Source organism: Pyrgilauda ruficollis, unplaced genomic scaffold (genome assembly GCF_017590135.1).
Source record: "Pyrgilauda ruficollis isolate IOZ18807 unplaced genomic scaffold, ASM1759013v1 scaffold15, whole genome shotgun sequence".
NCBI classification, from domain to species: Eukaryota; Metazoa; Chordata; class Aves; order Passeriformes; family Passeridae; genus Pyrgilauda; species Pyrgilauda ruficollis.
Window position 1 is genome coordinate 11,668,844 of NW_024513654.1, and position 26,110 is coordinate 11,694,953.

Here is a 26,110-nt window from a genome sequence, read left to right on the forward strand (position 1 = left end):
CCGACCTTGAGCTCCCCGCTGGAGCCTGGTGGGAGCGGGCTCGGCCCTTCACTCTCGGGTTTCCGGCGTGGCCTTGGCCGCTCGGGGAGGGCCCTTCGGACCCTTTCTGCGGCGATGGAGGGCCCTGCGGCTTCCCCTGCCCCGGGCCGCCCCTTCCCCGCGCTCTCCTCGAGGCCGGGCCGCGGTGTCTGGGCAGAGAGCGGGGGCTCTGCCCGGGCCCGGGGGCAGCCGCCCGCCCTCTCCGGCACTGGGGGGCGGTGGCTCCCGCCCCGTCCCGCCAGAGCCCCCCGCTGCCACCCGGGGGCGGAGCCGCCGGCCCGGCCCGGCCCCTCCCGCCGCCGCTGCCGCCGCCGCAGTGGCCGCGCAGCCCCGGGGCAGCGGGCAGGGAGCGGAGCCGGGCTGGGCTGGGCTGCTGTGAGCGGGGAGACGCCGCCGCCGCCGCGGCAGGGGCGGAGCCGGCACCGGGGCATCCTCCCTTGGCTGTGTCCCTGCCGCCCGCCCGGCATCGCCGCGGCGGGCAGCGCGGCGGAGGGTGCTGCCAGCGCCGGCAGGGAGCGGCGGAGCCCCGCCGGGGTGCGCGAAGATGCTGTCCTACAGCGTGCTGGACGCCAACGTGGTGGACGTGGAGAAGCGGAGGAACCCCTCGAAGCACTACGTGAGTGCCGGCGGGGCGCGGGGGTGCGCACGTGTGCGGGGGGACGGGACGGGCGCGGAGCGGTGCCCGGAGCCGTGCCCAGAGCGGTGCCCGCAGCCGTGTCCGGAGCAGAGAGCCGCCCGGTGTCCGGAGCCGTGCCCAGAGCGGTGCCCGCAGCCGTGCCCGCAGCCGTGCCCGGAGCCGTGCCTCGCCTCTCTGTGGGCGAGACGCCGGCCCCAGGTGAGGCGCCCGCGGGGCCCCCCGCAGCCTCTTGCTCTGGAGGTGCAGTTCTTCTTCCTCACCCTCTTTCACCCGGTTTGGTTCTTGGTTCGTTTCAAGGTTACCATTCTGAAGTTTCCTTGTGTTCCTCCTCACTAGTCCCAGGGCAGGATGGGGCAGGTCTCCCGGATCCCCAGGCTGTCCCCGTCTTGGCCACGGTGCGCGGTGGGGAGCGGAGCAAGGTTCGAATGCAGCGGGGTTGGGGTCGGGCAGCCGGCGGTGCTGAGCGCATCTTTGCTCGTTCTCACCCCTGAGTAACATTCAGACCTTTTTTGAGGGGGCAGTCTGTCTGCATGCTTACCAAGGCAGATTCGGTGTTTGGATCTCTTTTATCTCTCTTTCACCTTCTTCCTTTCACACCTTACTGCCAATAGCACAGCATTAGAGGAGAGTTTTTAACAATTTTCCCAACCTCCTGTGTTGCAGCCTGTCATGTGGAGGTGTCTTTGCCTGAAGGATTTTGCAGCACGCAGTCAGTAGCTTTTCTCTCTCCACATTAGTAGAGAAGTATCTTTGCTTCTCTGTCTCTCACTGTTTCTGGGTTTTAGTTGCACCAAATCCTTTAACTGTTTCTCAAGATACAACATGTATTTTAAAACACAGAAAGTTGGATTTTGTCTATAGAGATGGTAAATCTTCCAGCTTTGGTAAGGAAAAGCCTGAGGGAGTATTGTATCTGGTGTGAAATTGCTCTGAGTATACTGTGTTTCCTGGCATTGTGTGTCTGCCAGATTTCTCCAGAGCTGATCAGCAGCTGAATGGATTGTTGAAAAGATAAGGCCAAAGATTGGACATAAACCTTTATATTAGTGTTGCATATCACTGAGGTTTTTCCTCTGAGGCTTAAACCATAATCCCGTTTAAGGCTAGAGGGCACTATGTTGCTGGGAGATGCAGTCCTGTAAAGCTGAAGCTCTCGTCTACTGTGGAATTAAGCATCTTGTGACCAATTCGTAAACTGGAAGTTTTAGGTCTTCTATCCTCTCAGGTTGCAGCTGGACCTGTGCGTTCAGTCTGCTGTGCACTCACGGCTTCCAGGTGGGAAAGGCTTCTCTGGTTTTTGCAGACTCTGCTGTGGACTGTGGCTGACACAGCTGCAGGGTGTTATCTCACACGAAAGGTGGTGGCAATTCAGCATCAGAAAAGTACATCTGCCAAGCACCGAAATACACAAAAGGACTGGTAACAGTATCTTCCAGTCTCTTGGACTGCTGAGAGAAATTGATGCTGTTCATTTCTTGTTTGCTGGAAAATGACCAAAAAACGAGGATTTAAACCCTGTATTTACAGATTTGAAAGAAAATATTTCCTGTGTTTACCTGTAAAACACATCTTTTTCTTTGATGATTGTTGTCATTGCATTTTAATAAGCAGTAACCTAGACTATTCCAAGAAGGTCTCTTCAATGCTTCTAGTGGCAAATTTGTTTCTTTCCCATCACCCTTCTCACTGTACACCTTAACTGATATGCTTTTCTGTACAATAGTTCCACACCTCTGTGTGCCCAGTTCTCGGCCCAAACCCCACAAACTAAATGGTTTCTTTGGGTGATGAATGGTGTGTCTGCCTTTTAGTTTCCATCTGTGGCTGTACAGTATTCAGCACAGTGGGGTCATCTGTCTTTGGCTGGAGTAACTCACTGAGTGTGGACCTTTGCTGTCAAAGAATTTAATTCCCTGGGTCTGACCCATTGGTTGCTGTTACTTCGGTTCTGTGCTCTATTTTAACATGAAATGAGTATTTTCTTCTAAGGTTAAAAGAAGCATTACTTAGGATTTAGCTCTCTTCATTGCCTGTGGATAGTTTGGAGAGTGCAAAACTTGATGTTCTTTGCTCTATGTGGCTTTGAAATATCAAAAAGCTTTTCTATCTCCAGCATCCATAAATGTCTTCATGCCAAGCCTTCAGGCCATGCAAACGTGCCTTGGCATCAGATTAATGATGTGCTTCTCTGGTGGATGGTGACCTAAGTATTGCAGGTGTTTTAACATTACTCTCTCTCCTTTTAATTGTGATCTTTCAGGACCATAGTGGAACCTGGAGAGATGAAGGCACACCTTAGGCATTGTGAGCACGTGGAGAGGGCTAAATGTGAGTAGCACATAAGCCCCTGCACTGCTTGGCTTAGCTGCCAGGAGTCATTGCCTGGAGCAGGTGTCTTTGTGACATGAGCACAGCTTTTGTGGCTTTGACTAAAGAAAGTTTAAGAAAGAAGACAGCTTTACATATCCTCTGCTATGATCCCATGTGTGTGAAACTTCTGGAGAGTTTAATACCTCACTGGAAGTTGAATAGGGCTCTGCCTGGGGGAATAGATTAAAATCTTGGCTCCAGTGCTACTTGATAGGAGCCCAGCCAGCTCTCTACCCTCTTCTGGGAAATTCTTACTGGGGAAGGAATCTGCAGTGCTTCTTTCTGCATCCTGGGTAGCATAACACCACCTGGCTGGCTGGGGGCCCTGGCTGGCAGCATGTGAAAGGATAAACAGAAGGTTGGATCAATAACCACATGCCTTTTGTATAGTATATCCCCAGCACAAGCTACTGCTGCTCTTAGAGCTTTTGATTTTCCAAATTAGTTTCCTATTTCTCAATACTGAATAATCTTTTAAAAATTAATTTGCACTTGCTAATACTTTAAAAAAAGTTACATTTCTTTGCTTTCTCTCTTCCCTTTTCTTTTAACAAGAACAATATCAGGAAGGTCAAGTCTGGGTTTGTTGGAAAGACCCCTGATGCAACGGGGGTCACACATTGGCTGAGCAGTGCTGCAGTGAAGCTGGGTGGATTAGGACAGTGCAGTTAGTGGTTGAAGGTTCCAGTTAATCATTCTGAAGAGAAAAAGCTGGTAGCAAAATCCAAATCCCTTTTCCGGCCCCTGCTAAGCATTAAATAGTCAGAAACCCTCTTTTCTCAGTTGATGAGGTTTGATCTGATTATGGGGTAGCTTCTCTGGCTTGTGGTCTGAAATTGTGATTGTCTGAACTAAGCATGAAATGATCCCAAACCAGAAGTTCATTCTGTATTTCAAAGGACCCACTGTTGATGCTTACGTCCTTCAGCCATCCATCGTGGAGGTTAAAGAGGACACCTTCCCTCCCCTCTCTCTGCTCCCAGCTTTTCTTCAGGCAGATAGCTTACCCTTTACCCAAATGTCTATCTCCTTTATCAGCCCTGCAGGGAGCCTCTGCCTACCAGATGTGCTTGATCTTCCTCCCAGGGAGATGAGATTGGGTTTGCACCTTCACCTGTTCACTGCTTTGCAGACCTGGGTGATGGCAAACAGTCATTAGAAGCCAGAGGATGAGGATCCCCCACCCCCTCTCCTACCACTTGCTTTTCTGCTGGGGACTGAGCACTTACTGATGTGCATTATCTCACCAGACATTTATATGCTTGAGGTAATTTCTGAGGTCTCTTAAGTGTGCCTGTGTTATCCCAAGGGCAGGGATGGATACATCAGCAGAGATTTTCTCTTTCAGCACTGCTCTACTCCTGTTGCAGTTGGGCTTTGTGTGTTTTTCAGCTTTGTCTGGCACATAAATAAAGTAAAACGCTCTTGGCTTACAAGTGGCTGCTCTGCCTCCTTCCAGTTAGACTGAGCTGCACTGCTGATTTCAGTCATCTGAGATGCCTGTATACTGTCCCAGTTCCTCCCCAGGGTAATTGCTTCCTAATGCCACCTCTGAATGCCTCGAGATCTCTTGTAGGAATGTCCCTGCTGCATGGATATGGTTGCTGACCTCCTCGGGGTAGTGGCATTGCTGACTTTTAAAGGACTGAGTTCTGCTGTGTAGAGTTCCAGCACTGCTCCCAGGAGAACATGAGTGTGCTTGTCACAAATGACCTGTTGTAAAGTGTCAGCATGCTTTGAAGAAAAATCTTGTACTGCTAGGGTCAAGCTCTGCTCCTTGTCTCTTGGCTGTTCCTGCTTTTACTGCCCAGACTCGAGCAACTCTGACACAATCAGGCATCTTCATGGCTTTATTCTCTTTGCTGCAAGCTGCTGCTTATACACTGGCCAGCACTGATGGGGAGAGTCTGGACATGGTTAAGTGGCAAGGGTCTTTGTTCCTGTGTTAGTATGCCCTGGAGAAGGAATTCCTACCCTGGGAGAAGGAGCTGAATTCCCCCTGCTCGGCTCAAATGTGTTGTCCCATGCAACTTGAGGCTGCTTCCACGCAGCTGGGGAGCCCAGCAGATCAAGGAGCACTCCCATTTCTTTCTTCCAGCAGAGCTTTGGGCTGGTAACATTCAGCCAAGAGACAGTGGTATCTAAATTCAACAGTTTGCAAAGCAAATGGCTGTCTCCAGCCTTTGGAATAGATTATCTATCAATAGAGAGGCAAGGTAGCTGTCCTGATGTGTGGTGGTCAAGGCAGGGTGAAATAATCCAGAGGCTTTATGTCCCAGCAGGCTGCCTGCACTGGCTCCTCTGTGGTTGAGTGTGCTGGGAGGGCAGCTAAGTGAAAGTTCAGGGAAGAGCTTTTAGCAAGTTCTTGAGCTGGGGACAACAGCTTCAAAGCCTCCAAGCTCCATTTTAGAAATGATGAAGATGCTACTATTGACTTTCACTGGGACTTGGTTGCCAGGGAGATGATGTCCTAAGAGACAGCACAAATGCTGTTGGCTGCTGACAGCTGCAAGCGACTTCTGGCTCCACGAGAGCCCTGCCTGGGATCAGTGTCTGAGTGCTGGAGCCCACTGGTGCAATTCAGCTTGATGGGTTGTAGTCAAAATTACACCAGTCTCACTGCTTTGAGTTAAAAGTGAGAGGAACTGAGACACCAAATCATGGAGAAAGAGGTGTACAGACATCCTAAGGAAGCAATTGTTGGAATAGGAAAGACAGCCCAGACTTCCTGCATCCCAGAGCAGCTTGTCTGTTCATCTCACACACACCCTTGGCCCTTAGAGAGCCAGCTCCAAGGCATTGCCTCCCCCTGTCCCTGCAAGGTAGGATATGTGCTGGTACCCTCTGGAAACACGAGGCAAGAAGTTAAGTGGTTGACCCAAAGCCACCCGTGAAGTGTGTGTAGCATTTTATGTTATTTTCTTTGGCTTTCAAAGCAGTCTTGCAATTACCTGATAAAAAATACAGTCTGAAAAAATACTACTCTCGTATTCATTCATTGTCTTCCTCAAAACCCATTTCCCATTTTATATGGATTAAACAGGAAGAGGGATTCAATGTGACCCTACCTGAGGCAGGAGGTGACGTACGAGCTCTCTTAATTTAGTCATTTGGGAGGAAGCAGCTGGACCTTCTAATGTGAAATGGTTTTCTTTTTTTTGATCTTCCTTTTTCATGCTGTATCCTCTTAATCTGTGCCTGCTCACGCAAAGGGAGCTGGTCCCCAGGAACCACGGGGATGAGCAGGATCATGAGAGGGGCTGGCAGCACCGTGTGTTGTGTGACATTGTGAGGCTGAATGCTTTCATGTAGCCAGAGCAGACACCTCGCCTGCAGCGTGCTGTGTAAATATTGCATGGAGGAGGCAGAGAGCAGCACAGTAGCATACTGTTTGAAATTGGTGGTGTCTGCTGTTTAATCAGGTAGTGTCAAAGCCAAATACAGTCAAGTTGATGGAAAAAACCCTCCTAGTAACTTTCCTGGGCTTTGGTTCACACCTCTAGAGAGGCTTTATTGAGACTTTTACTGAGAAGTTTGTAATTACTAAGTTTTTTAATATAGTGCATTTTCCTTTGTTTTTACTTTAAAAGCACAAATTCAGTCTCCAGGATCTGTTTGTTATTCTCTTCTGGGCAGGGACATCATCACATTTGGGGTGTGGGGGGTAAAGCAAAAGGAAACCAGGTGATTTTCTTCAGCTCAAATGACTTTAAAGTAGAATATCTTTCAGCTTAGTTAGAGCCTTCCCACTTTAGAGCTCTCACTCTTTGCTCCACCTTCGAGATAAATATACAGTAATAATAATAATAATAATTAACTTCTTCAAACATACATTCATGAGATGTCAGTTATATGATGTTCTCATTGCATGTATTTATAAATGTGGGGCAAGGATTAGAATGCTTAAGAGCATTTATTGCAAAGCAAGGATGCTTTTGCACTGAAACGTGTGCAGACAGACCTGAGAGGTGGTGTCTGCACTGGGCTGTTAGGGACAGGTGATGACAGCCAGGGACAGGCAGGTGGGAGCAGTGAGACAGCCTCAACCAGCTGAGCAGGTCATTGTCTGGGCATAGTGGTAACCCAAGCTACTGTCTGGTCAGCATTTAGGCCTTGTTGCAAAAAATGGGCACAAGAAAGGATAATAACCTTTAGATTACCCTGGGGTGAAGGCAGAGCAAATAAATATTCTGTTCATTGTAGTAGTACCTGTAAGTGCTTGAGTGTAGCAATGATCTTAATTGGTGCTCTCATGCTCTTTGATTTTGACAAAGCTCCTTCTTATTCCAGTTTTTGGAAGAGGAGCTCTATGTGTAGATAGCCAACCAAGTCCTTGGACTGGGAGCATTCTCCTTTTGTGGGCAGAATACAAATCCCCAACTTTGTGTCTCCATCAGAATATCACAGGCTGCACTGGTTCGCTGAGTGCATTCCTAATTGGTCATAGCAGACATGGACAGCTCTGGGTGTACCGTGGCTTCACAACAAAGCTCTAATTCTGTATTGTTATAATTCAATTTCTTCAGTTTCTTTGAGTTGACTCACTGGATAGAATAAAATATTCCTGGGCTCTAAGTGTCCACGAACGTGTGTGTGGTCCCACACATAGTGTGTTTGAAAGCTGACTGGCAGTAATCGTGTTTTGCTACGTTGCTGGCACTGTTTCTCTGACCGATGGGGTGTGTTTTGTTTTTCCTATAAACCACGCTGGCTAAACGCAGGGATGCACTGGGCTCTGATGCTCTCAGTAGTCAGTAGCATGGTTTTACGGGCTTGATGCAAACTTGTTTACAAGGAAAACACCCCTATCTCTGTTCATGGGGAGAAACATGCCAAATCTCTACTAACCATAGCTGTGTTTAAACAGGAGCTCCACACTGCCATTCTGTCTCCTTTACAGCTGTCTTCCAAGCTGCCACAGAAGTGCTGGAAGCCTGGTTCTCCACTGTCCAGGACATGCCTATAAATGCAAATTTTAACACATGAAGTTCATAAATCACCCAGAGAGGTTTGAGCAAACATCCAGTGTGATACACACAGGACATTGTGCAGTGTGGTAGAAGAGCCTTTACCAGTGTGGCCTTTGGGCTCTCTGGATCTTGGTGTGCTCTGCTGCAAAGCCAACAAGATTTTCTCACTTTTCATAAAGTGTAGAGATGCAGGTGTTACCTCAGGGCTGACTGCTGACATCAGTTTTGAAACCCCCAAGTTTGGGTCATCTTCCTCTACGGGCAGGGCTGCCCTGGGAGCAGAGGCTGTGGGATGGCCAAGGTCAGGCTGTTATCCAGAAATGGGAGCGAGGCCGAGCTTCCCTGGCAGTGCTCGGGTAGTGAATGGGATGACATAAGAGCTTTCCTCCCCTCTGAGGAAACACACATCTAGGATGCCAGCCATGCTTGTGCTTGTTGACGCTGAGCCTGTTCCCCATGGGCTTTCCTCCATGTCTTGGAGTCCCAGGAAGTGTTTGAGGTGAAGCATGGAGTATGGTCTTTCTGGGAGTAGCCCTTGGCAGTGGGCTACTGGCTGCTGCTGTCTGCTCTCTCTGGTGTCTCTGCATTACCTCAGGAAAGCTCCCTGGCACAGGTGAAGTCTTCTTTCCAGGCATTCTTGTACCCTCGGGGCTTGATGCAACAGAGAACATCTCAATTACTGCTTTCCTAGCTCTGTGAAGACGAGATTTCTAATTGCTCCCTCAGCATCCTGTGAGATTTTCCTACTCTTTGACTAAGGTTATTTATTATTTATACATTAACTCATGTGTGTATTTCTTTGTGCCTAGAAGGTTATTCCTGATTTTTCCCCTCTCCACTAGGTGCAAGCCTGCCAGTAAACTCTCTGACCTCAAACAAAATACTTTGAAAATCAGTTTTAAGTGTTTTTCAATTTTCCTGCTTTGCTGCTTTGAGCTCAGTATATTTTCTTTGCCTGAAAATGTGATGCTTTGACACCTGCCTCATCTTGAGCAGCCTGAGCTGAGGGATGGTTTTTCCTGTGGTGGATGGTGGAAGAGGCTCCTGGTCTTCTGCAGAATCAGGGCAGCTGGCACAGCCCCTGCTAATGCCTAAGTGGGAGGCCTGCAGTTTCCCAGAGCTATCACTCCAGCAACTTTCACTGGCATTAAAATCACTTAGAATTTAAAAACAAACAAACAAGGATATGTGGAGTATTTTTCTGGAATAAAGCCATGGGGAGCAGATTAAGTTCATGTCCCTCCTCCCATCTCCCAGACTTGTCACAGGAAGACAGTTCAGCATTTTCCTCAGTGGGATTAAAACAGGCTCTGGAGGTGGCTTCTGGGATGGGACAGAGGAAAGCCAGCAACAGGAAGGAAGCTCTGTATGTGTGCTTTATAAATATGTCTATATCAGGTGAAACTGTCTAGAAACCCTGAAGCAGCACTGATGGTAATACAGCTTTTTATTAACCAAAAGGCTGCTTATTTTCAGTTAATAAGAAGATATTGTTAGAGAAGAATAAAAAGTGACTGGTTCTAGAGGAACATTCATGCTGGTTTTCCATGTACCAGAAAGTAGTAATCCTGTACCTTATGCGTTTTACAAGCCCTGGATGTCCTGAACAAGTTCTTTTTTCCCCTTCCCCCCAAATTCAGCTATGTTTTCCTCTAACCTTTCAGCAAAAAGTGTTTTTATAGAGACAACCCAGGATGTTTTACTCGAGAGAAATCTATCACTAGCCACCTCTGGAATACTCTCACTAGAAGCATATGGAGGAGTGTTTTGGCTGTTACTGTTCAGGAAAAGATTTTCTGTTTAAAATTTTGCTGCTGTCTTTGTGATTGTAGCAGCCTGTGTCAAAACTCTGCACTGTTTTGAAGAAGCAGCTTTCCACCTGTTTCTGAGCTGGGCAGCTGTAGCTTGCATTTCATCATTTAGTACAGACAACCCCAGTATAAATAGTTCCATTTAAACTAAAAATATTGTCAGTGAATTTTCCATGGGTAGCAGCCCTTGGAGACGTGGTCCGTGCAGCAGAGTCCGTCTGTCTGTCCTTAAACCTCCCTCTGGCTGTAAGGACCTTTTGAACAGCAAAGGCAATTTGCTGGTGGCACTGGAGGGTGACTGGTACAGGTGTGTGAGGCACTGCTGTCTTGGTGGGATCTTCTGTTTTGAAATAACTGGGGCTCTGGCCCGAGGGAGGAGGGTCTGAGGACTCACAGCTGGGGATGGGAGCAAGGCACTGCTGCTCAGCCCCTGGGCCTCCTGCTGATGGTGTTGGCCAAACTGCTTGGCTGTGATGGTGTTGGGTTTTCTGCCACCCCCTGAGCTGTAAGATGGTACATCTGCATGCCCTGGTGTTGGCCACAATGACCACTGGGGTTCCTGTTTTACAGAATTCTTCTCTTGGTATGTTGAGGGAGTGTGGAGGTGTTTGGTAGGGATTGGAGTTTTGATGTGAAATCTTTGTGTGTACACACATGTGCTTTGCTTTGTTTTGACTTCTGTATTGCTCTGCACTGGAGCAAGAGGAGAGCATGGTCAAAGAAATGAGGTGGAAAGGAGAGGTTTGCAAATGGTTCCATTAGAGCTGATGCCACAGTCCTAGCCAGACCCTAAGAATATTCTTTTATTCTTCCAATTTTTTCTCCTCCTTCTGGCAAGCTCTAACACTGCCCACAGCATGGGGTTATTTCCCATTGTCTTAATTCTGGAGCTTTTAGGTGCTCTGCCAAATGCAGTAGTGCTGGACTGAAGAGCATCTTATGGGCAGTCACCAGATCCTTCTTCTGGGATTTGAGGGTCTGTGGAAGACTGAGAGCATAGCACTGATGTTTTTACCACTCCTGAGGAAAGGTTACCCAGTGCTTTCCCTGTGTGCCAAGGGACTTGTGGGGCTCTGCCCATCATGTTATCCCTGCAGTGATTCTGAGCCATCAGGGCCCTGGTTCATCTGATAAGGGTGAGATTGTTCTCTACCAGGCACTGGCATTTATGGGGTTCCAGGTATCCTTTGTTTGGATCTTGTGTGGAGCTAAAACTTCTTGGCTGCTTTCTTACTGTGTGTGAGAGGCGTTGGCTGGGTTATGATAAAGACTTTGACTCAGATGAGGGTGAGGGTACAAATGGCCATGTGATTTGGTTCACAGGTGACTTGCACTGATCCTAAGGAGTCAAATGAAGAAATAATGCCCACTGTTTGTATTTCTGTAAAGAGAGATACTGTAGTTACTATTAGCAAAGGCCTGACAGTCAAAAGTGTGTTTTATCTGCCAGCAGCCTGTCCTGCCTGGCCCTTGATCAACCTTCTGCATCTGGGCAACGTGAGCTGCAGCAGATCTCGGTCAAACCTCCAGTGCCAGAAGGCCAATATGTTCCCTACTGTGCGTTGTGGCAGAAAGGGTTAAACAGAACTGCAGTAAATGCTGAGGTGACATGGGAACACTCTTCAGCTGACGTCCTTGTGAGCCTCTCGGTGACATCAAACTCCTGGACCATTTCCAGTGGAGCTTGGCCTTGCCCCAGTGACAATAGATGTTAATCTGTTGGCTTGTCAAAAAAACGTGTTAGTGGTTTTTTACAGATCCATTTCCAACCCTCAGATTTCCCTGCTAGTAAACACAGCATTATGTCATTGTTTTACCAGGAGCCAAGCACCAAAGCCAACATTGCAGTGCTCTCATCTGCAAGTGTCCATTCACGTGGAGCTTTATCTAAGTTCCCAGGCTTTTTTTCCCCACTGTTGCCCATGTTCTGGTCTCTGTGTCCATCAAATACTTCTGATGGTTTATGGGAAATGTGTAGGGTCTAGCACTTATGGGTAGCACTTTCCAGTGCATTTGTGTCAGGTGAGGCTCCTGTGCCTGCTTACCAAAAATGCCTTGGTTTGTAAACCTTTATCTTCTGGTTATGTTAGCCAAGACAAACTCTTGGATTCTACATGTAAAACAAGGTGAAGGGTTTTGCAGCCCAGCCTTGCTTCTAGTTGATAAAATAATAGCCAAGTCATAGTCACAGGCAAGGCCCTGCCCATGCTAGATCCTGTTTGTTTCAAAACACAATAGCTGAGTTCCTACTAAAAAGACTGGTTGTCAAATTGCTAACATTATAAATTAACTTCCATAGCTTTCAGAAACAACACCACAGATCAAATAAAACCATTTATAATATTCTTGTAACTCTTGTTCCTTGGTTTGCTTCTAGACTTATTTCCAGCTGTTTCTGTGAGGGATGTGGAAGAAAAGATTTGTCAAGTTACCTTTAGTGGTCAGGATCTAATCTGCTTAAAACAGACAAGCCTCCCATCTGCTTGGTCTTTCTGGGGCTGGGAACACTCCAATTTTTCTCACACCAAACCTGTCTGAATTAATATCCCACATCAGCTGAAGTAGTATAGATTATATTCTCACGTTAGCTTTAATGAAGGTAATTTTAAGCAGATGGTGTCTATTTAATGTTCTGATACCACTGATAAACTGGTTTTCAGCAGATCTTGGGAATAGTGTGGGAGAGAAGGGCATGGTTTTAGGGGCAGCAGGTTGCTTGATGACACTCTTGGCAGGGTTGCTGGAGCACTTGGGTGAAGCTCCCTCTCACTTGGACAAGCTCAGCATGTCCTGCCTGGGTGAAGGGAGAGGTGGCCTGCGGTTTCTGTCTGAGCTTTTTATTTACAACAGTAAATAATTCCAGATTGACGCTCTGGAAGCGTGCTGGTTTTGTGAAAGGAGGACAAGGGGGAGCCAAACATAACACGAGTTTCTCAGTGCTTGGGGAAGGGAGCCAGGGTCACATTTGGAGCTTGTAGTGTTGGCAGACACAGAAGTGATGTGCCACATCTTACGTGTATCGGCAGAGATAGCCGGGCCGATTATCAGCAAGCTCCTTTGTAGGCTGGTTTGTGATGCTGATGAACCAAAAATGATGCTGGGATGTTTCAGACTCTTTTCATCTTCCATATCTGCTATTTTTTAATATTTTTGGCATTTGTTTCTGGGGTAAGGACAAGGCCATAGCAACCACTGGGATTTCAGTCCTTGTGAGGTTATAGACCCGCTGCCATTAAATTTAGTGTCACTTGAAGCTGTCCCCTTTACAAAGCTGGGTGCTGACTCTATTCCAAAGTACTGAGCTCCTTGTCCAAAGCTGTCCTTGACCCTGGCTGTTTGGCCAGCTATCCTGCTGGCTGGTGTCTCTCCATCCCCCTGTGCTGGGGAACATTCCCAGGACCTGACATGAAGATTACTCACTGTCCTCTCTGGCACACTCAGTGCCTGTTTTTCTAACAAATCAGTCCTACAAGATGTGTCAGTGAACTAAGGAGGCTTTAGGATGGCTGCAGCCTATTTCATCAAAGCAGCCTGAAACTCATTTGCCCTTCAGATGTTGAACTCTGTCCTAGAGGCTGTTTTCTTTGGGAGACCCCAGAGAGGAACGTGGTCCCTTATGTTTTAAGGCAGTTTTCACACTGAGCTTTGTGGTCTGTTTCAGAAGTGCTGGTAGAAGTAACATAGGCTTTCTTGGACTTAAATTCAGTGGAGGAAAAATGTGCAGAGACCACTTGTTTAAAATGCTAGTTGGTAGCTTTGCACTTTTCCACAAACATCAGTGAAACCACAGAAGCACTTTGGAGCCTGTGCTTACTGTGACAGTGTCACCAATAGGTAGCAGCGTGGGGGATCATGAGGGAAGCTCTTGCAGCTCTTGAATGTAATTTCCTAAAGGCAAAACCAGAAGGTTACAAACCATCTTTCTGCATTGAGGGGAGCATTTGAGCTGGGACAGTGATGGCTGTTGTTGAGTTTCTGTCAAAAGGGTTCATGTGTAGAGAGGCTGAAAATGGGTGGTGGGGAGGAACCAGGGCTGGTGAGAGTGCAGTGATGCTTTATGCTTCCGGCTAACTGCTTCTCCAAGGCTTGTGAAACACTCATACACCCCTGGTGAAGTCCATGTGGTCCTGCATGGAAATGGTGTGGATCTTAGTGGGTGTTTTTTATTCCTGCAAGGTGGGAGATCTGGCACAACTTGCCTGTTGTCACTGAGCAGGTCTTAGAAAAGAGTGGCCCCAAGAGAGTGGATGTGGGATTTGTTTGGGGTTTTGTAGTCCTATCTGAGACTGTTTTCTCAGGAGATGGTGAGTATCTGTGTATTAGAAACTGCACTGTTTCTGGAAGTTTTTGAGCTGCCCACACCAGCATCCCTTCAGCTGGTGCTGGCCAGAGTCAGGTGTGGCTCTGCTTTTCCGCTGCTGCTCTGGCTGCTTGAATATGTTCTGGGGCAAGAAAAGGATTGTCCTTAATAGTGTTTTAGGTGATTGCTGGACACATCAAGGAGCTCTTTTTTTAGCCGCTGGCCTGAGGAACTGGGGTCAGCACTGTGCACTGACCAGGGAGGCAAAAAGCATCTCCTGGGCAGTTGCACTGTTGGGACCCTTGAGTGCAGAATGAGCCATTTTGTGTCAGGTGCAGCTACAAGCACTTGGGTCACACAGCAGATGCCTGGCTCCCTGTCCAGCCTCCCCAGAGATGTTGTGTCTGTGAAGGCACAGGAACAAATTGTAAAGTAGGAAGGTGGGACACTGTTGATGATAACGTGCCCGAGATACTGGGCCCATTTCCTGAGGGTGTATTGCCTCATGGGCAGATGGGGATTAGCAGGAGTTGGGCTGGAGGGATTGCCAGCAGCTGTCACTCAGCTTAGATAAAGGGAGGCTAACACTCAGCAGTGCTACTCTGGCTATGAAATGCTTACTAGACTTTTTGTTACCCTAATACTTAAAGATTATACAAGGGGCATTAAAATTAAGAACACTTATTGCAAAACTCTTTCCTCTGAAGTTTTTTCTCTGATGTGAGTTTTCAAAAATTGGTTAATTCTCTTTCATGGGGAGTGTGCTGCTGAGGAAGAAAACCAATTGACTCTCACCAGGTAACTCTGCCACATCTGAATTCCACCTTGTGTCCATGGAGGTTTGCTGGGCAGAGGAATTGAGGTGCCTCATGCTTGAGCAGTGAACTCTAATAATGATTTTGAGTCCACATGATCAAAACTGATCTTGCAAAGAGATGCTGTTGCCAAAATTGCAGGGGCAGGATTTGGTCTCCCTTTGATCTCTGTTTGAATCTCATGGGCCATTTACTGCAACTTAATAAGTAACAGTGCATGAGTAGTGGGGTGCTCACCCTGCCTCAAACTCGGTCTCCTCAAATACATGGCAGAGCAAACTTGCTGTCTTTGTAGATAAACTGAGTCAAATGGTCTTGCAGTGCAGGTCAAGGTTTCTGCAAAGATGCCATGAATTAACTAATGCATGTAATAAGGTCAATCATAGCACTTTGGCAATGTGTGTGATCAATGTTGCGTGGTTTAGTGAGCCAGCTGAAGTGGCTTTGGGGATTGGGAGGTTTTGGTTGTATTTCTTCACTGTGGTTTGATGTTTGCTCAATATGAAATGATTCATCTGGTGAATTAAGGGTGAATCAAAGGCCTCTTTGGCCACTCCCACTGCTTCACTGTTTTTTGTGGTGGGGAGATCTTTTAATTTCTGACCTGGTTTAATAGATCTTTGTGAAGTAACATGCTAATGATGATTCTGGCCGTGGAGTTCTATGGCCTTGCCAGCAGGAGAGTCTGTTATCACAACGTGAGATGCCTCCCTCTCTCAAATTACGTCTTCTAATTTGATTTATCTTGAGTGTCTTCGTATTTCTACAATCTGTGTTAGTTGCTGTTGCCTTAGACTCTAAGAGTTTTCATTTATGCTGGCAGGAGGAGAAACAAGATATAAAAACTGTGATCATTACTGTTGCTGAAAATAGGCCAAATTTCAAACATACTAAGTGTCTTTCAATCTTATTTAGAGATACAGTAATATTCCCTAGGATGCCCTAAAACTCCTCTAGTGAAATATATAGTTAACCCACTAGAAACGTGATTTCCTGATAAATATGAATTTTTAAATCAGATTCAGCTGCATGCTTAGCATTCTCTAGGTAGCACAAACCTCTGGTGATAGAAATTACTTGGGCTGTCCTGTGCTGGAGGAGAATTGTACGTGTAGGGGCAAGAAACTGAAGTTGCTGCAGCAGCTGTTCCTGACATTTTTGCAGAATGCACTGGCTCAGTTTTTCGTGGGCTCTCAGCTGGCCCATGAGGGCTCCTTTGGCACACCCAGCTCCTGGCTCAGCTGTCAGGGGCCAGCACCGGGACAGGGAGTAGCCCCTTACTGGCTCTGTGAATATTGGGGGCTGCCCCAGCAACAACATTCAGTCTATTTTTATTTTTGGAAACTGGCTGGGTAGAATTCTGTTCTGTGCAGTGCGAAATTAGAGAATGAAGCTGTGGCTGAGGGGTGTGTGTGTCTCTTGGCTCCTGGCAGGGAGGACAGTGGAAGGCCAGGCCTTGTCTGCCCACCATTCCTCTCAGGGCAGGATGAGTGTGGTCACCCCCAGGCAGTGCCTTCCCCTGCCTCCCACTGGCTGGACTGGCATTGATGCTGATCCCTTCCTCCACTCTTGGGACCCACTGGAGAAAGGCCAGGTAGAGCATGGGAGGTCTCTGTCACCTGGTCAGGAATCTGGGCTGGTTTTTGGGCTGCCCTCACACTGGGTCTGCCTCTGAAGCGCTCTAATGTGGAATAGAATGGTCCTTTTGAATACGAAAGTGAGCCGCTTTTGGAAGCTGCTCTGCAGTGTGGCAAATACAAGGACAGGGGTGTTTGGGAAGGTGTTTGTGTCCCTGTTCTTTCCCATGTGCTGGTGGCATGAGTGGTTTCAGGTTGTTACTGCGTGCCTGGGCGCATGGTGTACGTCCCCTTTTCTAATAGCCCATGCAGCTCCCACCTGAGGACCAGGTGGGTCTGGGTCCCAGAGCAGCCAGGCTCCTGCTGTGTAGGGTGACAGTGCTGCTGAGCCAGGGGCAGCCCTGATCCTCTTCCCTGCAACCTCTTTTTCTTGGTGCTTCTCTGAGATTGTGGTTAGCCAATCCAGGGAGCCAAAAGAGTCCCAAATTATTTCCTTTTTTGGAAGAGAAGCTCTGATGTCGGTTGGAAGGCAGGAGCTGTGGTCAGGGATGCTATCCTGTGCTGGGGTAAAGTGTCATCTCTTCCAGCTACTCCCAACCACAGGTCACATCCTCCTCCCAAACCAGTGGGGATTAACTAGAGCCCATTTCCTGTAGGGTTTTCCTCTTATGTACTTTCAAGGGGTGGCACACCTGGTCTTTCTGGCAGATGTGTGGTGCTGCTAACCACAGCAGGGAAGGGGCAGCACCAGGCCACGGTGGGCAGTGACCAGCTGCCTCCCACATCTGCCCAGCTGCAGCTCGAAGCTGATCTGAGCCCCTTGGCTGGACAGTGGTTGTGCCTCTGACTCACCAGTCTCTGTGACACACACGATGTTCAAAGTGCTTTTGCACATAGGAAGTTGTTTGACCACAGCTTTGCTCACCGCTTCAGCAAATTTGACCAGAGCCTGCATTGTTAAGTGCAAATGTCACACACACAAATGTAAAAACATCTGGTTTCAAGTGAAAAGAGTGAGGAAATGGGTGTTGTGCTTAAAGTCAAGTCTGCATCCTGAAGTCACTCCTCCACAGCTAGGTTTTGTTTAGATAGATTCCGTGTATTAACTGTAATATCAAGACTCAGATTGTACATAGAGAATTAGAGCAAAGGCTGAGTTTTTGCCATAACCCTGACCTTTCTGCCCAGGTCATAAGCATTTTGGAAACATTGTTCCTGTCTCTGAACATCTTTTTAGTGAGTTCTCCTGCATGCTTCACTACCTCTTACTCTGTGTGCAGCCTGTGGGGAATATCCCTACTGACTTCAGATTCCAATTTACAGTTAGGATAAATTGAATCTCAGCCCATTTATTAAGGAAAGACCTTCTAACTGCAGGCAGCTGTAGAAAGCTGCTGTCCCAGCACTCATGGCCAGCTGCCTCTTGAGGAATTCAGTGCCATGGATGTGTAGCTGGGTCATCCTCCAGCTTTTCCTGTTACTGTAGCACTGTGTGAAGGAACATGCAAATATATTTTCTATAGATCACTGCAACTCTCACAGAACTCCATCCTGTTCTTGGCAGCTTTCAAAACTGTGTGTTTGCTCCAGATTTTTGGCCCTCTCTAGTGTCTGTGGGAAGTGGGAGAGAGTTTTTGATTTTATATTCTCTGCAACTGTGGATATGCTGTCGCACTGTGTGAAGGATTAATGTCATTTTCATATGGCCTAGAAATTTTAACTTTGAAAACTAAAATGAGAAACAAGTAAACTTCCTTTTCATGCCTTAAGGACGAGAAAGTTTTGGGTGCTTGCATCTTTCTTATTAGAAACCATTTGATATCACTTTAAAGGATGCTGGACACGTACACTGATTATGTATTTATCATTTGATAGAAGCCTTGCACTGCCCTGCAGGCCTTTTAAACTCAGCATTAGTTTGAAAACACAATATATGAAGCCCTATCAGTGCAGCCTATCAGGATAACTAAATATTATGCATGGAGCAAAATATTTCCCTTTCATTATGAAAATAAGTGTTCTCTGCAGTGTTGTGCTTCAAGCGTGTTGTTCAAAAGATGTGATCAAGACATCAAAGAGAGGAAAATTATTAAGATAGCAGGAATTGAACCAGCTGCCTTTCCTCTGGTAATTAACAGACCATCTCATGCATTGGCCTGCTGAAATTGCAAACTTTCTTTTTTCCCCCTGAGAGCTGTGTTCTGAAGTGGGAGTCATTTTACTGCTTTTAAAATGAGCTGTTTAATTTCATACGCAGAATAAGAATTAGCAAGAAGTAAGAGTCAGCTTCAGCTCTGTTATTACCTGGCTCTGTAGTCATCAGAACAATTCCAAGGGTCAGTACTGTTTTCTCCTCTGTTTTAGATGGGAGGATGAGACAAGCGGTGGGTGCCCTTGGTCCATCTGACACGGCTGAGGTGTGCACACAGGTTTGTCCCACTGGCTGCTCTGAGTCTGTGAGAGATGTGTAGTGGCACAAGTGTGACTGCAGATCCCACCTGCAGTCCCCACACGCTCCCTGGTTAGGGGAGCTGAGCTGCCAGAGGTGCTGACCCGTCCTGTGGTGCTTCCCAGTGTCTGCCTGGGAGCCACTTCTTTATAGCTTGCCTTCTTCTGCACTGCACCTGCTACAAACTCCACAGGTGTGGTCCAAGAGGCAAGAAAAGAAAGTAAGTGCAAGTCCTGCAAGGACAGTAATTCAGTGCCTCCCTCAGGCTTGCAGGTCTCTGACTTGGCACATTTGTGGGGTGACCGTAAGCAGCTTTTCGGACTCTCACATCTCACTTTGTGAATGCTAAGCATAAAATCATAGCAAATACGAGAAAGAACAATCTGCTTGCCTTTTGTTTTTTTTTGGTTTTTTTTTTTCTCCCTACTTTTTTTTCTTACAAAGAAAGAGGGTCTGTGCCATCACAGGACCTTGTGCAGGTTTGCTGGAGCTGCCTGTAGCCCTTGGGTTGTGTACCTGGGACAGCACAGAGCTTGTGGTATTTACCTAATTTCTCATCCTGGATGTTGGGGTTTGCGCTGCAAACCCTGCCCCTTCAAAGCCAGCTGGGATCTGCCTGTCTGTCTCTGATTCTCAGGGCTGTCTGTCCTCATGCCATGTCACTAAGGTCCTTCTTTCTCCAGGATACACAAACTGGTCCACAGAAGCAGAACTCTGTGCTCAAAGCCTGCAGTTGGGCGAGCAAGCCAAAATATGTTGGCTTTTCCAGAGTTTGGTCTGCTATGAGCACATGAAACTGGTTCAAAACCAATGCCTTGGTTTGTTAATGTCCCCTGTTAAGAGAGGAGCAGCACTATCTCCTTCAGGCAGCAAGGAGAACAACATGAGGATGGGCTTTCATGGAAGGGCTCATCTGCCTTGAAAATTCAGCCCCTTGAAGTGAGGGATATTTGAACTGCAGCTTCAGTGAGAGCAGTTTCTCAAGGGAAAAGCTGTGGTGAAACATCTCTCACAGCACCTCAAGCATCAGGAGACAGGGCTTCTGTCCTCACCCATGCTGCACACTGCTGTTGGCAAATCAATCCTCATCTGAGGTTTTCTCCCTCCTTTTTTCCCCTATCTTATTAAAATCAGAGTTTCAGGATTACTTTAATAAAGGCTATGGTGGCCACTGGTGTTTTTTTAGCTTGATGCAAGCGATTGTCTTTTCCTTGTCTTTTCCCTACTTCATTTTTGGGGGATATAGGGGTATTTTTCCATCTCTGTCAATATTTTCAGCTTAGCAAATGCCAGGTGCCTCTATAGGGTGGTACAAGAGATCTGTGCAGTCACAAGGAGAGACAGTGCTTGCAAGTTTAGTTCTGTTCCCTGCTCAGCTGTCCTTGATTGGGGATGTGACAGCAGTGATGCTGGGGTTCTGGAGTCATGTGTTCAACAGCCTTGTGATTTACTAGATATGAAGTATATTTAAGTATATTCTGGGATAAGGCTACACCTCCTTTTTGGAGTGTGGTCAGACCTGTGTTCTTCCTGGTGATACCAGTTTCAGATAAGGAAGAAGGTCAAAAAATCATCGTGGTTTTTAATTGCTTCATCAGACAAGTTGTAGCTGTAAACAAGGAAATTATTGCATATGCTGTTTGTGACAGGTTGTTGATTTATTCCTGGAAAAAAGTTCCTCTTTGCATTTTCTTCCCCAGAATTGCTCTCTGCTTTTCTGCAAAGGGGTGATACAGCTCCATCATCTCTCACAGAGACACATTGCATCAGAAGAGGTGTGTTATTGTATGATGTTCTTTGAGCCTGGCCCCAGCCAAGCCTTGCGGGTCAGACAGTGTCAGGAAGGAGGGAAGACAACACCGTTAACTCTTTAAAAATCTGATGAAGGGGGCAGATAGATCAAAAGAAAAATTTGAGTGGGAGCTGAGACTGCTTGGGGGAGCTAGAAATTCTTCTTTAATCAAAATTACAGCTTGCCCCGGGCAGTCTAGAAGTGATGTTTGGTGCCATCTCGCTGTGGTTTGGGGCTGAGTGGCAGCCCCAAAAACACCCAGCCTTGATGATGGAGAGAAGAGTGTGGGAGTAGAGCATGCTCAGCACTTTGTAGGATGAGAGCTTTTTGTCAGCTTGTAGGAAATAAAGTCAGAGCTTAGGAACAGAAGTGATGGGTGGTAAACAGCTTGAACTAGGGAGATCAGACTTTTCTCTTTATGTTCACAGTCATTTCCTCCCTCAGTGCTTTCCTCCAGCTGTAATTTTGTTATTGTGTACAAACTGGTCACAATGACATGTACTTACCAAAAACCTCCATTGTGCATATGTAGTCCCCAAATTGTCCTTAATTCCTGTTGTAAGAGAGCATCTGTCTGCAATGGAAGCAACTGGCTAGAATTGTGTATTTTTTAACTGTTTCAGTGAAATAACACAAACTTGAGAATTGTCATTGCAGTTAGTGCTCAAAAAAAAAAAAAAAAAGGATGTTTTTCCTGCTGAAAGGTGTAAAAAGGCTTTTATTTGAACTTTCATCCTCTGGAATAAAATACTGCATCTTGTGCAGAAACTAAAAGCACTGTTGAAAAATGCTGAATGCCATAAATGAGTAATTTATTTAGTCAAAAAAGCTTTTTTGAAAGGAAATCACTCCCAGTTTTGCCCTAGAAAAGCAGGAATTATCTCTATGTGTAACATAAAAGGGAGCCTAACCAGTGGACAAAATAACCAAGCCATCCAGTGTTTAAAGTAAACAAGCCAAGCTTTAAGCTTCTCTCTGATCTATTACATTAAAATTCACTCTTGGAGATGATTTGATAGGGAAGCCTCCTGTCTCCTTGGATAAAAGAGAAATTCAGCTGGGAGTTGAGGTCTCTGTTGGATGCCCTGGCTCTGTGGCCAGGCAGAACTGGGGGGATGTGGCACCGTGTCCTGCTGGATCCATGCAGAACTGGGGGGATGTGGCACCGCGTCCTGCTCCTGCAGGCAGCCGGGGACATGCCACCCCCCAGTGCCACATCCCTCTCCCGGCTCATTCCTTATCAGGACAAGGTGAGGGAGGCACAGAGTGCTGATAGCCACAGGGTGAGGAGGTGTCTCTGATGGGTTTGAATTCCAGGCATTTCAGCTCAGAGCTGCTGCAAACCCTTTGTTCTCTGAGCTGCAGCAGTGCCAGCGAGTAGCATCCATGTGTATAACCATCCTGGAGCTCTGGAGTGACCATGCTGGATTTTGGGAAGCCAGCCACATCTAAGCAGGGCTCCCCAGTGGCTCCTTCAGTCTCAGCTGCTGGCAGTCATGGACACAGTTTCCATGGGCTGGGATCTCCTGCTCTGCAATGAATTCTCTTTCTCAATGTACAGTTTCTGATGTAGCATGAAAGGACCCTTTGGTCTTTCAGAATCTCTGATGCAGCTTCTTCTGTTAAATCTCTTAGCACAAGTTGGCTGATACCTTATTCCTTATAAATTAAAAATATCTAGTCCTCCTTGTGAGAACTCGAGATCTACTCAGAAGGGAACCCTGCTCTTCTGATGCTTGCAGGCTTCACCTGTGAGCATGTCATACCATTAGTGCCTAATGCAGGGATATCTGGAAATATCCCACTGCTGTGGGGGGCAGTTCTGACAGGAGCAAGTGTCTGCATTAGAGGACTGAAATAGTGACGAGGGAAGGGCCTGGACAGTGTGCTCTGCTGGGTGATGTACGTGACTCCAAACAGCTGCAGGCTCTGCTGGTGCTTGTTGGTGGGGATGGTTTCAAGATTTTGCACAAAGCCCTCCCCACCTGAACAAGCTAAAGGGGAGGAATTTGGCACACGAGTTTCAGGCACGCCTGCTGTCCGTGTAAAAAACCAGACATGTTTTAAGTGATCAGAGGATCCTGTTCAGACCTGGTATCATGCTATTCACTTCAGCTGGTTACTAATCCTGGCACTGAGTTTGACCCTTAAGTTTTTTGTTTTTATCATGTGCTTTGATAAAGTCATAAAAATACTGACTGGCTGGCAGAGCTCCAGGGCTTGGCTTTATATTCGAGCAACTGCGAAACGAATGTGCTTATTGTGGTTTTATGCTTCAGGATATTGTCCTTTCCCCCTGCCTGCCCCCTCAACATTATTTTAAACCTCACATTGCTTTTTCTGGGGACAACTATGTTGCCCTCTGCGCGTTGTGCAGGCAGGTCCATCCCAGGATTGCCTTTGCTCTTGGCCTCAGACCTTGATCTGTGGAAACTTCAGTGGAAATACTGCCCCAGGCACCATGGGAGAGGAGATGGAGCTGGAGGTGGGCTGGGCACTCCTTTCCCGTGATGCTGAAGCCTCTGCTCTCTCCCCACCAGCCGTGCCTGGTGTTTGAACTTTCTGAAGCATTTGGTGCTGAGATATCCCATCCCTGCTGGGCTGGGGGCTGTGTGTCTGTGCCTGCACATGGAGTGAGACGAGAAGTGTTCCAAGAGAAAATCCCTGTGCGTGACTGAGCTGCTGTGCCCCCTGCCAACGAGTCAGCAAGCTTTTTATATCCCACAGGAATATCCCACAGGACTTGAGTGTGCCCCAGAAAGACTCCAGGGAGTTTGTTCTGCTGCTGGGAGGGGCAGCTTTGGTTGCATGAAGCACTGCACTGCTTCATTTCAGCAACATGCCCCCCTTATTAGTTTTGAATTTAAATATAAATGTGCCCTTGATTCTTGCTTCACAAAGGTCTTCTCTTCATTTCTGTGAATAACTGGCTTCCAACTCCTGAATTTTAATCTCTGCTCTACAGTGCCCCTAGAATGGGTTTTATCTGGGTTTAACTAGACTTTCCCTTACCATGCTGCTTCCCTATGGGCTGTAGAGCAGTTCAGTCTCCCAGGTACTGCATCCAGATTATATCTTCAGTTGCTGATAAAGAAATGGAAGGAATATACTTTTTGTTTGCTTTGTATAGAGAAAGTACAGGTACTGCTCTTCCCCATTCCTGCCAAAGGGCAATTTCGTCATTGCAGAGGGACATTGCACCCTGTAGAGCAAACTTGCCTATGCTGACATGGATAGACAGGATACTGCTTGAAGGTAAGTACCCAAGAGAGCCTCTTTCCTAGGCCAAGGTAGGACATAAAGTTGAGTCAGATGTTACTGACCTTGGGATGCATCATTCCCTAGAGCAGGCAGCTCCCCAGCATGCTCCCAGTAGACTTCTGCTTATTCTGCTGTGCAGGATGGGGAGCCGGGATGGAGACCTCAGTCCTGGTCCATCTCAGGCAGTGCATAAACAGCTGCTGGGCAGGGACTGAATCCTCTTGGATTCTGCCTGTGCTCTCTGTTTTGTTCCAAGTGCTGCTAATAATTAGTCAAATAAAATGATTACTAAGAAAAGGAATTTGGTTTATTGGAAGAATGTTCCAGGAGGGTTTTATAGCTCTGGAATAGTATCTTGCCAATCAAATAAGTATCACAGAGTGAAGAGAAGCACAGTAGCCAGTTTGGCAGTCATTAGGCCAGCACTGCCTGTAGCACAAGGCTTGAAATAAACTTGGTATGAAAATGCATTATTTTATAGCCACGTTGTTCTTTTTTCCTGGAAAAAAACATTGCCTCCAAAACATTTTTTTCTTCTGTCTTGTGCCTGGCAATGTCAAGTTTACGTGTCCCAGCTGTGTGTGCAGGTACTGGTATTCTCAAGCTTGTGAATTCTCTCTGCATTTCTCCTCCTTGTTTCATAGGTCTTTAAAACCAAAGCACAAGATTTTCTCAAAAAGCATTTCTTCCCTTGTTGGAAAAGCCTCTCCTACTGCTCTCACCTCCAGATGCCATCCCCTCAGCTTTGGGCTCAAGGCTGACAAGGCTGAGTTGGTTCTTGGACTAGAACTTCTGAACAAGGCTGCCTCTTAGTCATGTAGCTTCAATTCTGTTTTCCTCTGGAAACACTGTGGTTCTTTTTAAGGCCATGTTCTAATGTTTGGGAAACAATTCTTCAGTGTTTCACAGCTCAGGATGGGCTTCTCACAAGCTCCATCCTCACATCAGTCCCACTGGCATCAGTGGTCCTTGGCCCTGTGCTCACTTGAGGGCAGGAGCTAAAGTCGTTTTGCTGTTTGGCTTGGTCTGAGTCCTACCTGGTTTTGTCTTGAGGAGTTTGGTCAGGTTGCTGGAGCTGTGATAGATATCCAAGCCCATTTCCACAGCTCCTTCTGGTGAAAAGATGGTTTCTTGGCAGCTGAAAAAATTCACAAGAACATGAAGCTGGAAGAGAATTTCAGCTCATGTCAACCTAAAAACAGGAGAGGCTGCACAAATATTTTCCACTGTTTCCAGGTTTGTTGCCTGCTAGGACAGAACAGTTGTTGGGAGCACAAGAGCTGCAGCCCTCACGCTGTGCAACTGAAATCAGTGTTTGCTTCACCAGAGCAGTCCTGAAATTGCTTTTCTAAAGGGGTTACAAAGGTACATGCAAGAGCCTGGACGTGGAGGAAGCTTTGCTTGAGTTAGCTTTAGGAACAGATCTACAGACTGTTACTATAGATAGATGTGTCCAGTCTGAGACACTTGTTTCTGGAGGGTTTTTCTATGGGAGATAAGAGAGATGCTTTACCTTCTTAAAGGGGGTTATAGGTTTATTGCAATCTGTTACTGTCAGCTGCTGATTTTTATGTGGCAGTGACAGGAATAGTATTTCCATCCCTTTCCCAGCTACAGGCTGATTATAGCAGCTGTGTTCCTCCATGGGAGAAGGGAATGGGAGTCCAACCAGCTCATTGGAAAAATGTTAGGAGCCATGCATTAACTGACTGCATCCCTTCCACTCCCTGGGTAGGGAAAAGAGACCTCTGGAAAATGTGGCTGTTGGTTTTTCTGGGATGAGGAAAAACCCAAGGCTTGCAAGCCAGATGTCCTTTCAAGGGAAAAAAAGAATAAAGTGACATGGCTGGGATATTATTTGGGTTGTTTTTTAATGTCACACCTTGATGGAGTCTGAGGTTGTTAACTAGGGGATTGACTCTCAATATTGTGGCCAGATGCAGAGGTTGGCTGAGCTCCCTCACTTCAGAGCTCACTTTTAAATCATGCTTCGATAATTTACCCTGCCAAGGAGATTTGTAGTTCAGTGGTGCTTTGGAGTGAGTTTTTGAGCTAAGGAGGGCTCCCACATCAGTGAGAAGGTAGTCTC

General features: G+C 47.0%; 1 protein-coding gene across 1 annotated transcript in view; it reads left to right on the forward strand.

Moving 5' to 3' along the window:
• Positions 1 to 458: 458 nt before the first annotated feature.
• SH3PXD2A (SH3 and PX domains 2A) overlaps positions 459 to 26,110 on the forward strand; it is a 247,934-nt gene continuing 222,282 nt past the window's right edge. Inside the window, exon 1 of the mRNA XM_041461000.1 lies at positions 459 to 655. Coding sequence (XP_041316934.1) covers positions 584 to 655 — 72 coding nt within the window. The 5' untranslated portion in view covers positions 459 to 583. The remainder of the gene's footprint in view (positions 656 to 26,110) is intronic.